The sequence below is a fragment of the Cyanistes caeruleus genome, chromosome 2 (genome assembly GCF_971803275.1).
Source record: "Cyanistes caeruleus chromosome 2, bCyaCae1.hap1.1, whole genome shotgun sequence".
Lineage (NCBI taxonomy): Eukaryota > Metazoa > Chordata > Aves > Passeriformes > Paridae > Cyanistes > Cyanistes caeruleus.
Genome location: NC_141702.1, coordinates 102474555 through 102488702, shown reverse-complemented (window position 1 = coordinate 102488702; position 14148 = coordinate 102474555). Strand labels below are relative to the sequence as shown.

At 37.5% G+C, this 14148-nt stretch overlaps 1 protein-coding gene across 8 annotated transcripts in view; it reads right to left on the bottom strand.

Moving 5' to 3' along the window:
* DISP1 (dispatched RND transporter family member 1) overlaps positions 1–14148 on the bottom strand; it is an 85032-nt gene that overhangs the window by 17580 nt on the left and 53304 nt on the right. For all 8 annotated transcript variants that reach the window (XM_086878822.1, XM_086878821.1, XM_086878819.1 and 5 more), the window contains one exon: positions 13585–14121. In XM_086878822.1, coding sequence (XP_086734948.1) covers positions 13585–14090 — 506 coding nt within the window. In that variant the 5' untranslated portion in view covers positions 14091–14121. The remainder of the gene's footprint in view (positions 1–13584; positions 14122–14148) is intronic.

Below are 14148 nucleotides of genomic sequence, written 5' to 3'. Positions count from 1 at the left end.
TACAGGCTTTGTATTTATGCTGATTTGTATAAAGGTTTCTATGACAATTCCAGTTTATATTAGCAGATGAAATAACATTCTTCTGTATGGAGGCGACTTTAAAATTAAATTTGCCTAATTTGGTTTACACAAAGTGGGTAAAAATACCAACACAATCATTTTTTATCCTCCCCCTGTCCCATCAAAACCAAACTACATTTCCCTCTGTTCTTCCACCTGCAGAATATATTCAGTGCTGAACAAATGATGATGATTAAGTTCTTCAAAGTAAGGGAGGGTTAAAGGTCACACCTGCTATCAAACTGTTTTGTTTTGAAAAGCATGCACTGAAAAAACCTGGGTACACCCGGGTGAATTCCAGCAGTGTAACCAATCCCTTGCAGCTGTTGTGATGACTCTATTATATTGGTGAATAGGAAAAGTTATCCCTGAAAACTATGCCCCAAAATTCTTTAGTTATGCTCCAAAATACAGAAATGCATGGCAAAACCAGATCTTTCCCACTTAATTAATGCTGCTGTATCTAATTTTTGAAGTATTATACTTTCATTGAGCCAGTTTAAATAACACCATCAGCCTCCAAAAAAAAAAAGTGTGGACAAAAGAGTCCTCATCAGTTTTCATGAGAAAGAAATGGTGAATTCCACTCTTTTGCTGGGACAAAAGCCAAGTTGATCTGTGTATTAAATTACCTTTGTACTTAGTTCTCACAAGTCTGATAGCAGAAAGTGACAATCACAGTTGTTTGTGACAAGACCAGCAAGTAACCAAGTTACTGCATGAACTGCAGTCAGATTAAAATCTAATAAACACTTTGCACCAAGAGGGGAAAGAGGACGAAAAGGACAGGCTCTGTTCTAGCACCATTTACTGCAAGTGTCAGCCCCTGCTAAACACATGCTTTGCTTCATCCTAGTTTTCCTAGTGGCAAGTTTTGTCTGAACATCACACAAATAGATTGGTTAAAACCCCAGATGTTTCTCAGTGAAATATATTTTGGATGCCCAGCATCCTCCTGTGTAACATGCTGAAAGGACGAACGGTGTCTTTAAAAAGGGCTGCTGTAATACCAGCAAATATACTCCAGGAAAGAACTAAATATCAGAAGGATTGGTCAGCTTTGGACAGGACTGCCACACCTTTAATTATTCACCCTTCCAGCCTAAACAAGCACTTAACCTCAGTGCTTCTACCAGTATTTTGAACAGTGAAGTAGTGGAAAACATTGGTTCCTTTATATACAAACCTACTCAAATTGGGGCACTTCACAGGTATAAAAAATATGATTGCTTTACACATGTTTCAGTCTGAGAAAGACAATGACCAATGCTTGGGCTTCTTGGAGTGGAGCACCCTGTGCCACATGGCAACATCCTAACTTTGAGTTCCCAGGGAAGCCAGTCTCCTTTGGATTACAGCACTGAATGACTTTTCTCATGGAAGTTAATAGGGTACGTCAGAGAGGAGTGTTTGGTCTTAATTTCAAGCATCACACTGGAAGACAAGCTTTTGGAAATCCCATGTATTATTAAATCTAGTTCATAACCTTCATGTCACCTGGACATCACACAGCACGAAGCAATATTTCAAAACATGCTCCTCAGCATGGAAGTTAATAATAAAACACTATGGCTGATTTACTTCAAATGCAGTGTGTTTCATTAATCTAATGCATTTCAGGGAAATATAAACCTGAATGTGTCAGAGGACAAAGTATCTAGATATTCCAAGGCATTCTTTTTCAGGCTTTCTTCACAAACCTCAGTTGTGAGAAAGGTATCAATGAAACCCTTGGGCTCACCTCAAGGAATCAATGCTTTCTGCTTCCTTAGTGGGTGCAAGAAACCCTGCAGTTCAAAATGGGCTGTGTTTTGAAGCATACTTTGAAGAGTTTTCTAGCTGTTGTGAAGCACTTATCTTTTAAAAAATGTGTTAAATGGGCAGATATCAATAACCAAAGAGGTTGAAAGATATATTAATACAATTTTAAATTGGAACATTCCTGCTTACACTGACAGTAATGTCTGTTGGGTTGTTGGGTTTTTTTTGAGCCAGTTAAAAAGCATCAACACATTCCAAATTGTATCTAACTTATCCAAACGTTACCTTCCTAGAATTCCTATTACAATTCTGGATATTTTCCTGGCTAAACATTTCTGATTTATGTAATTTCAGTTAGCTGCAATTAATTTCTATTTCACTATGTGCAGATGTAGAGACTGGAACTTGGATACAGAAGGGCTTTTCCTCTTTTTTTCCTTGGAGGAACAACAAGCCAGTTAGAGTTTAAGCTGAAATTAATGTCTACCAGCCTGGCATGAGGCAGCACAAAGGCACTGCCTGAGATTGTTGTGCCCTGTTTTTAGGTTTAACAAAACAAACAGCATTGGATAAATCCCAAAATGTCAGTGTGGGTGCTTCTCCTCTGCTTCATTCCTGGGAGACAGGAGCTAAGGGAAGCAGAAGCTGCTCTCCCAGCAATAAAATACAGCCCCATAATTTTAGTGCTGAGCTACACAAAAATTTGAAAAAAAATATACAGCTGATTGACATTTGTCATAAAGGATTTACACAATATAGAATCACGGAATATCCTGAGATGGAAAGAACACATCAGGATCACTGAAATCCAGTTCCTGGCCCTGTACAAGACAACAGATTCATTCTGCACTCTTGCTTTTCACTTGAAAGATTCACTCAAGTCAAAAACGGTAAGTTGCAATAAATAGCTGTGTTTACTGAAAAATATAAAAGACTCTCCTGTCCAAGGATTATGAGGTGCTTAACCTCAATGCTTTGCTTTGCCAGAGGGAAACTATTCCCTTTGTTGGTGGATCTGGTTACCAGAAGTGATAAAACATACCTTTTTGTCTTTATTATACTCCTGGATAAGCTAAATCCCTGCAGGATAGAATGAGATATGCATCATATTGTACATTCTCCATCAGAACACACAATTCAAACTAAATCCCTGCAGAGGAAGAAAATCTTTATGTTTTCAGAATGTCATTGACCCAAGAGAACAATCTGAATTGCTCCTAAATATCAAGCTAGCTTTTGCAGTTATATCAGATATAACACCTATGTACTTTATCATTTTAACAATCACTCAGACAACAAATCTAACAGATTAAGCTGCCAAAAAAGTTTTTATAAGCTTCCCAATTTAATTTTTTTGCTGTGATGAGCAGTTTTCCATTATTCTAATCATTAACTCTATCTAGATGTTTTTTAAACATGTGGTGTTCATTGTATTTGTCTGCATTTAACTTTACTTGTTTACATCTCTAAGGAACAGGGCAACCCACAGCAAATGACATTGTAAAGGAGATAGAGAATTCAGTTTTCTGGTAAGCTGCTTTTTTAAGGTTTTATTAAACCCAAGAAGAATGCAATCAATTTTCACGGGTTTATTCCCCACATAAAATATCAAGGAATAATCCAAAAGGATTTTATATTTTTCAGTGTCTAGATTATCTGGGTGAAATGATCTGAAACTAACTGCTACTTCATCCCATTAAAATGCGTGAAATGTCAATGTTGCAGCTTTTCTTAATGTTGTAAATATGACTATTCTTTTCCTTAAAATTAAGCAAAATGCAACTTAGCAGACCAAAAATCGATACACTATTTGGCAACTGTATTACAGATGTCAATTCACATTTCTACAGTTGAGACATCAAGCTTTATAAAGTTCTTATCTGCTTTTCCTGTGTTCCTATGTACCTCTTCAATTCCAACTGAGCATCTGCTCTATTTTCACAGCAAATAGGAGCAAACAAGAGTGCATTTCTGTGAGTAAAGCAATTGTAAGGAAGGTGTTAACAATAAAATCATTGAATGATTCTTGCTCTGCCTGATTTAAATTTAGCATAAAAGTGTAAGCTTTACTGACCTACATCATGCCCAATGGATAAAACCCTATAGAGTGGGGCAAACCCTATATACTTAACTAAGCCAGCATTTCACTCACTTCCTTTCTGCTATGAAATTAATATTAATCTTTATTAACTTACTCTGAAAAAGTAACAGGGAGTTTTGACATCTCCCATGGACAAACTTCTGGCTCATGCCAGAGTACAACAGGGAAATATGTTTCTATCAAGGCACCAGAGATGGGAAAAGGTCAACACAATCCTATTAACATCCTAAATGTGTGTGTTTTCATCTGGAAGTTTAGTAACAGTACTGAGAGAAACATCCTAGGAAGATGGGTTGAGAACTTTGGACTTGTCTAATTTGGAGCAAAGGAAGCTAAGCAGTGACCTCATTGCTCTCTACAGCTTCTTGAGACAGGGAAGTGGAGAGGTGATCTTTTCTCCCTGGGACACAGTGCTGGGACATGGGGGAATGGTTCAAAGCTGAGCCAGGGGACATTTAGACTGGACACTTCTTTATCTAGAAGATGGTCAAACACCTGACCACACCTTCTTAAGGAGGGTGTTGATGTCCCAATCCCATCAATGTTCAAGAGGCATTCAGACAACGCCCTTAACAAGATGCTTTAACTGGGTCAGCCCTGAATGGGTCAGGAAGTTGGGTCAGGTGATCTTTGCAGGTCCCTTCCAGCTGAAACTGGATTTGAGTTCAATTTCTATTTTAGTCTAACCCTGTATAACTCACTAAATTTATAACATACAGGTGATTTGAAACATAAAACAATCCTATTACAGTAATCTCCAAGGCTGGGGGGATTTTAGAGTTCTTCCCCCCTCTCCTTATCCTCACTGCTCCATAGGGATGGTATCCACGTAAGAACCCAGGATTTACTGACCAAATCTTCAGTTTAGGGCTCCTTAGAAACCCATTTTTGCAAGTCTGACTTCTAATGCCTTTCCTCTTTCATCTTCAACAACTGACTAAATATTATCGACCACTAGGAGAGCTGGCTCTTTTCCTTTATAGCATCTACTTAGTTCACTTGTCTTGAAAAGGAATTAAATCATCTTCTCTGTAGGAAAATCTGAGAGCATATGAAGGAGCCAAGTCATACAGACCCTCCAAACACTCTTCTTGTATTCTTCTTTCCCTGAATTTTCTCCAATGAGTGTAGCCGCTTTTAAACACTGCTCCAAAACTGTCAATAAGAAGATTGCCATCAAGCATACTTCAACTGGATTCTCCCTGCTTTAAATGGCAAAGTTTATACACAATTTAAAGTATACACTTCTTCAAAAGCTTTAATTGAAGCTATATATGTATATTCCTTAAAGTTCTGAAGCACTGATGGCAGGACCACATAGAGCACTGCCTGGCAAATTAAACAAAAGTTCTGAACTATTAAAGAGAATAAAAAAAAGCTAAGTAAAATACCACCATGAATCATTATTTGAAAACAAGCCAACAACTAATTTGGAGCAGACTAATATTATTTCAAGATCCTTCACAAGTCTAAAACCATTAGTCTTTTCTCTTTTCTTGGTAATTACAGTGAAATTAATAGATATGTTCTGGGATTTAAATGATGACTAAAGTAGTTTAAAACATTTTTACTGGCAAAAAGTCCCTTCCTTAGAAATATTTTATTTCAAAGCTGTTTTTATTACACTTCCCAGTTGAATGGAGCAATGCAAGGTCATGGCCACATCTTGTATTTCTCTGACAGGCAGGAAATTAACATAACCCAAGGAATCACAACATACACAGAAGAAAAACCCCATCTCATGGTACCAGTGAGAACGAAAATGTCCAAGAGTGCCTATTTTTATGATGGTATCTCTCCACACAGCGTGAAGTGCATGTTCTTATGGGCATTCATGACTGACATTAAGCAATGGAAGTTTGGCTCTGGAGTAGGGAGACTTGGAGTGTCATAAATCACACCTCAACTGGTACATGCTTCAGTCTTCCTTCCTGTGCAGATATAAGACTTTGTGACTGGAAGACACCAGGGGGTTCAGTTTTGCTCTCAGAAAACCTCCTTTGACCAGAGAGTTTTTATAAAGATAGACTAAAAGCACTTACAATTTCTCCAAATTATTCACCTAACTATGGGGACAAACAATAGTTTTTATCTTTCTGCGTATTTAATCTCTAGCAGCAAATGAAAATACTGTTACTTAAGATCTTTGTTCTAAATTTAGTCAAGGATTTCTCTTCAGTGTTGAACTCCTGTTCCAGTATCTGTGAATTTAGTCATTTAAAATGCAGTAACTTTTAAGTAAAAAAACAAATGTGTATTCAACACAATTAATATATTTTAAAGGATTTAATATGCACTTAAACAAAGAAGACCCTTCAGCTTTTGTGAGTGCTAACAAAAACTTGTACATATATAATGCAACATTATCTTCTGGATTTCCTGACATGAAATTTATTTTGTATGCTCAGTAACAAGTAAGCAAAAAAAATTCACTAACATTTAAGGTATCCAGTATTGTAGCTAAGATTCCAAAAAAGCACTCTAGGATTGAAGAGACTATAGAACAGATTTAACATAATCAAAGCTGTTCAGCAAATCGTTTGCAAAAGTTCATTGATTTGACAGAACAAATTAAACATCCTACAAACTAGAAATGTAACGTAAGAATTTTGAGACAAGGTATCCCATTAAAATGCTAGAAAATATGGGAAAAGTGGCAGAAGTGATGCAAATAAGCTTTTCCAGTCCCGTACATATATCTGTTTATGATTTTACTAGAAAAGAACCAAAATACACACTAATTTGCAAATAGGCTAAGTTCTCTGAAATACCAACAGGATTTCTACCTGTAACTTCCCTTACCTTCATTGATCTGTCAGTGGTATCATCTCATTTCTATTTTGCATTGATAATCCAGGCTGTAATCAGTGTAAAACCTCATTGCAATTTTTGTGTAGCAAAATGAATGCCAAATTGATCAGGTACCCTCTTTATTTCCCTCGTGCAGTGTGTTTAGGGTTGTGTTTTGTTTTGCTGTTCAAGCACCACTGACCATTTAAAAGCATGCACATCAGTTTTATTCACTAGGAGAAGAAGACAACACTGAAATATCAGAGAGGAGGAACAAGTGATTTTGGAAGGAGTTAGAGACAATGATTGGTAACTCATAAAGAGCTTTCTAAAGGTGATGTTGGTCATGCTGCACTTTCCCCCATCAGAAGGAAGACTCAAAACTTTTAAGTAGGAATACATAAATCTTTCAAAACTCATCTCTTTAAGAGTGATTAAAATCAGGTCATTGGCCATGCATAGTTTAGGCTGTTGTTCTTTGTTGTCTGGTGTTGTCTTATTCACAACTGAACTTTAGTAAAGCTTCCTACTAAATTAGAAGTACATGAAAACTATACATCGTCAAAACATTCCAACAAACTGACATCATTTTGGATGTTGTGGGTTTCTTTCTAAGTGTACATAAATGCTCAGTTTTAAAAGTCATCTCAAACCCCACACCAATTAGTCCTTTTCCAGAAGGAGCACAGCTGATGCTGGTTTTCCAGTCAATTTAGTACAAAAGAAAGGAGCCATGTTTTTTACGGTCTCCCTCCCATTATCATCTTTACATCTTCTAAAGACAGCTCAAAGGCTCAGCAGATTGTAAGTTATGAGTGAGCTCTTCTGTTGTTCAGGGAAAGGTGAAGGATACAGGGCACGGGAAATTCATCTTCAAGCACACACAGGCCCTGAATTCCCTAAGGAGCAGAACCTGCAAAGCAAAATACAGCCAGGCTGGTACTCAGTTGCACTCAGACCAAAGCACAAACCTTCCAAGCACCACCTTCCTGTGGCAAAAATGCTTGATACCAAACAACTTGAAGTCCAGACAAACACTAACATTTAATGAATACAATTAAAAAGCCTGCAAAAATCCCTTGGACAACCTAGAATGGCAGGGGGTTTTGAAGTGCACTTAGTACTTCCTTAGCCATGCTATTTTTAATTTGGTCAGCAACCAAATCATAAATGGCATTTTTATTTGTATACTGGTCTCTGTGATACAGCCCTTTGCTTTCAGCTCCAGAAAGTGCTGCAAGTTATTTGCACAGCCAACAATGCACAATATTTATCATGGGAAGAGCAAATGTATTAATAAAACCAAAATTAAACTCTTAAGGTATCACACTCAAAGATCATGCAAGACTAAAATAAAAACATGCGAAAATGAAGAAGCACAGCTCAAATTAGACTGATATGAAAAATTACTACAAAGAAAGAAAAAGAACCACTTTATTTGGTCACAGGGAAACCCTACTTCTCCACACGTGCACAACAGTCCAATTTGGACTCAGATGGATGCATGAGATGGCTTCACATTCCTTTTCTTTTTCTCAGCTACATCAAAACCCCAGCCATTGAGCTGTTAATGCTTCATAATAAGAAGAGGAGAACTCCTATTTTGACATAGAATAAATGGCTTAAATGAGAATAGAGCCAGAATCTGTATTGTTTCAGGAACTCCTGATCTACAGCATGAACCAAAAGATTTGCAACATCCTGAACACTGAATGAAATGACAGTAACAGCTTTTGCCTTTTAGTTGATAAAGACTGATAAAACACTTCAGAAATCCCACTTCCAGAAAGCGGACTTAAAGGTTTCTTCTTAAAGACTCCTATTTTTAATCTTCCTAGGGGAAGGCAGAAAGGCTCTTTTATTAATTTTTAAATCATTATATGCATATGTGTTTTGTACTTAAGACATTAGCATACAATTCATATAAAAAGTGAAAACAAAAATATCTTTTAATGCATCAAAGAAAAAAAGCAGAAGCTAACAACTTTCAAAATAGGATAGGTTGTTAAAAAAGCTCTGTGGAAAAATTTTTGTGAACAGTTCATGTTGCTGAAATGAAGATATTTGAAAATATTTTTTACACATGTATACACAAAATCAGCTCTGCAAGCCATGCAGAATGTACTAGATAACAATTTTCCTTTTCCTAGAATCAAGCAGGGAACTGTTTCATAATGAAGTCTTGTTATTAAGATTGGTATTTGGCAAACATTCCCTTGCTTTTTGAAAAAACAGGAGATTTTTATTTTTTTCTGGTTTTTTTTTTCTGATTCTAATCTTTATGCCAAATAATTAGAAGGAAAAATTTAAAATGGGTAAGAGGAAACTCTAGTGTTCTATCCTTACTTCACAGCATTTTCATTTCTGTAGAGCTTTGTTTTAAAGTATTAAATAAAGTGTAAGTATTCATGTATATCTGCAGTACTGTTTGAACAGTGTGTGGCACAGAACTCTGAGACACAGCAGAACCCAGAATCCCAGAACAGCCACATAAATCTGCAATGCCAAAACACTTCAAAAGAAGGTTTAAATCTAACTGAAAACAAGATGTACAGTAAGTCTGGATGCTTTACCAGTTTCCCAATGCTGTTTTTTGCCTTCTTTAGAATAATAATTGGCCTAGCAAGCAAAAACTTTGAATCGAGCAATTTAAACTAACTAAGCTTTGGGAGCTAAAACCTCCAAAGTAAGCTGGTGGGATGAGGCACAATTCTTAAATTTTAGCCAAAGTAAGGATTCCGTGGGGCTTTAAACAGATTTTATTTTCCTGTTCCAGCTGGAGATGAGTGCATGGCCGTGGAGCGATCATCCCATATATCCTTTCAGCTTTTTTTTTTTTTACCACAGATAATTCAGATGCTTTTCAGAACAGTTTTCCTTACTTGTCTGCTTTAGTCAAAAGCATTAACAGTATAGTCTAAAAAAGTAAATAACAGTGGGTGACACAAAGCAGGTTCACCCTGAGCCCATAGTGCTTACTTGAATTTATTGGCTGGACACTGCAAAAGCTCAAGCTGCCCTACCTTTTGTCTCTGAGTCCACAGACCTAAGTTTTCTAAATTTTAGCACCAGAGACATTCCAGCAGAGTTGGCATCAAGATTAGTTAAGTGTACAGGTAGCTTTTAACTGGTGTTTTCCCATTAAAAACTTCCAATACATGCCTGAGGGAAGCAATACAATTTGGTACCAGAGATACTACCACTGTTATTCCATGCCTTCAACAATCCTGAGATGACTTCCTGAATGATCTCTGCACATCCTTCCTCTTGCACTCCTATTTACATGCATACACATTGCTATAAGAAGAAGAGGTTTCGAAAAATACCAGGAAAGACTGCAAGAGTTTTCTGGCTTTTTTAAACGGTAGTATTTAGTTCTTCTAGAGAACTATGCAACTGTTCACTATTTATTTTATCCTCCTTTCATCCCACTAAGCATGATACTGGGCTGCACAGTTTTACTTTTCCCTAGGGACTCCTAACTCGGTGCTTCCAGTGGTTATGGATCAATCTTCAGGGTTCTTTCACAGCCTTACTTGGTTTTCCCCATTTCTACTCCACTCTGGTGAAGGCTGCTGATGACTACAGAAGCAGGTGGCAGAAAAGGAGGGGCAGTAACTACGTATCTTCCAGTGTGTCTAAGCTCCCAGGCTTCTTGAGATAGGTAAGAGCATTCAAACAAAAAGGGATACTTCAGCATGAGTTCTCCAAAGGGCAGGGTAGGGGGAAAAAAATCATCCAACAGTACTGAAGAGAATTAAATCTGCCATGCTCCTACAGAGGTAAAATTAAGAATGGTTAGAAAGCAAATCAAATCCCCAGACAACTGCATTCTGATATGGAGAGGTGGTTAGAATTTCCCAGGGAGTGTTTGTGTGGTCAAGATATTATGGCCACTGAAAAAAGAGGTATGATCATGTTTACATGAGCCACTTCTTAAATATGTGCACAAAATAACACAAGAAACTTCATACTCAAGATCTTCCAACCTCAGAAAAACATCTAAAAATCATCAGAATCATTACGGCCAAAAATTGACCTCTTTTACCTACTTTTACAATAGAATTTTTTACCACAATCATGCTTCAAAACACCAACCACTAAAACTATTTTCTTTTATGCTACAGAACTTTTTCACCAACCTAAAAAAATTAACAGTTGTCCAGACTCTCAAAATACGGTGAATAGATGATATTTCCATGTAATTTAGTCAAACTTCAAAGCTGAACCCGCTACAAAATTCCAGATCCAGCCAGCTTTAAGAGGATAGGACAAGTGTGGCATTATTTCAATCTGTCCTTACTCACTCCAATCTGCAATGATATACCAGAGCTACATTCCTTTAATATTAGGTCACTGACAAATGTTAAGCCTCGGGCTTCAAAATCTGACAAAACCTGTTGTGCTGAAACAATTGGTTACCTGCCCAGAGCTGTAAGAATCATTGATACAGTCTGCAAAGACTGCTCATCCTCTTCTACCTAATCACATAATTTCCCCCTTTTAAAAATTATAACAATATTTGAACGCATTTTTAAAAAACAGAAAGAAGCTAATTTAAGTGTTGTTTGACTACACACTGAATTTAACTAATGTATTGTATGAGAACCTGTGTTTTAAATAACCCTGCTAAAATATGCACATTTTATAAAGCTGGGTGATTTCCAATCAACCCTCTAATAAAAATACCTGGAGAAGAAGCTGTTGTGCAGATTACAAGCTCAAACTGCAATAAAATTACAAGTGTGGAACAATGACCACATTAAAATATCACACACATAAGCATTACTCTTCTGTTTAGAGGAAGTTACCCCAGCACATAAAAAATGAATACACATTTATCACCTCTCCTTTTTAGCACTGCCAGGTAGCTACATATGAGGCAGTTTGCTTCTTCCTCAGTGCACACCCATCCACCTGCAATGCTGCATCCAGTTGCTCCCAGTTCTTCTCACCTCCCAACACGTCTACATTGACAGTGGCCTCTCTGGGTGATAACTTCACAATGCAATGAGAGACTATGGTATTTAGACACATCTTCTTGAGTATAGAGAGAGAAAAGAAGTCTTTGGTTCCATGCTAAGTGATAGATCAGTATACACTGTCAATTAATGCAGCCACGGGTAGTTAATGGAGTAAAAGGGAATGGAAGCAGTACAGTAATCATTTGCTATGGATATGCAGGGTATGCTGACAGATAGATTAAATAACTATAGATGCTTTAAAGGCTGGACTGAATTATTGTTTTGACTGCTCGCAGTAAAACAAACCATTTATCATAAATCATTATGCATAATTTCTGTACATTTTTGTACATGTGTATGGTATGGCAAGGAAGTGCAAGATGAAAAACCAGTGTCTTGGCTCAAGAGCCAAATCAGAGCAGTTCAAACAATTTTTGTATCTGTGAAGTGCGACAGAAAACATTATTTTATCATATCCAAAAGAAATTTTCACTGTTATTATTTCTAGACTAAAACCAGAAACGCAGACTATGGATGGCATTTGTTCCCTTCCTCACGACTATGGAATACAGATGAAGTCTTACAGCCTTGCTGCACAAGGAGAAAAAGAGTGAAATCAGTGCAACCATTCCAACAGTTTGAAAAGTACGACTGATCCTACAATAGTTCAGCTTCCTGCATACCTTTGCATACAAAATTATACAACATCTTTGCTTGACATTTAAACAAGTATGGAGTGGAAAAAAGATCTCTGATTGTAAGCAGTTCTGACAACTAAGATTTTTTTCCATTTGTAAGTAGAATAACTGGCAGGAGAAAGCTGATTTGCACTCTGCATTATCATCCCTATTTTCATCTGCTTCTACCTTAGGAGAAATAAAGCTTTATTCACTTTGAGTTTTTTCCACATTACATGTTTTCCCAGTCTGATATTTTTAGGAGTTTAAAATTAGTTCATATATTTCATTGAGACAAAATCCTTGTAACTGACTGAGAAACACTTACAGCTCCAAATTTTTGAACGAAGTTGCAGATGTTGGAGAACAGGGAGAAAGGTAGTTTTTAATGCTCCCATGAAAATTCACCCCTTTTAGCCCAACTGTAGCTCAGAAAAAATAATAACCATGCTTTAAAGCTTCAAACTGCCTTCCTTCAATGGGGAATTTGGTTTTTAGAAATTGCTTCTTAGATTGACTGATTTTGCCCAGGATCAGGAGGCTGGAAGATGATTTTTCTTGTGTTTGTTGCTCCCTGATGCTCTGGAACTCCAAAGCTAACACATACAAAGAGGCAGGTTCTTATGAAATGGAGAAAAGAAAGGACTAAAAGCTGGAAGAATCCCAAATTTCTCAATCTGAGCACAGTTTTGAAGTTTAGCAGATAACGTACACTGAAAAGACACAAGGGCAACCCACTGAACCAGCTGGCCTGACAAAGAAAAAACACCCTGTACATTTGAGAATGGATTTGTTGAAAGTATTTTTCAATGCATCTTTTTAAGGAAATATGTGTTTTGATTGGACTGTACAGACACTCCAGATCTTTCAGCATATATTTAGCTATCTCTATACTGGTTTGTTTTACACGATATAGGTGTAATCTGTGCCTTCTGAAAGAGCTAATGAGCTTCCAAACAATCCCCAAAAAAAAAAACAAACCAGTCTTTTTTTTTTCTCCCAAGAAAGAACTAATTCAACTCAGGAATATTCATGGATCCCAGCAAAACAAATCTCCTGACTTGGTTTCTTCTGGAAATAACAACTTGGTAATGCATCAAAAATTGATCTGTAAAATCATTGGGAAAGAAATTTGGTTTCTTTCCTTTCAGATGTACTTTTGTAAGAAAACAAAATAGTTCTGGAGAAGATTACCCATCCTGAGAACTAGGAAACAATGCAACCCGCTTACCTTATCCTGGCTATGTGCTGCTGCACAGGCTGATGCTGGAAATGGTCAGGCCACTGATGGTGAAGGCAGAAGGATGGGGAGGGCTGAAGACAGCAGGCAGGCTGATAGACAGGGGTGTGTTTTTGGCAAATAGAGGCTGAGTACTCAGTGTGTGGCTGCATGCAGCACGAGGTCATAGGAGATGGTGCTGAGCTGCCAACCACTGAATGACATTCTTGCTTGCTATTATGGCTACTTAAAGAATGATGGTACGGACAAGGGCGGCAGCATTGCGACAACATCTGCTGAGTTCTTTGGTTGTCTAAAGGCAGAAAGGATGGTTTGATTGTACCATTTAGTTGCAGGCAGCCATTTGGACTTGGTTTTGTTCTTGGTGTTTCCTTGGATGGGAGCTGCTGGACCGTGATGTCTCCGTCATTCGCTGCAACAACCCCAGGGCCAGCAGCATTTGACAAGATGCTGCCATTGCTCAGGACCACAGAGTCACTGGCGTTGCTCATAGCCATGCTCCAAGTTCTCAGTGGACACGTGATGTTCCTGAAGAAGCAAAGAAAGCATAGTTTA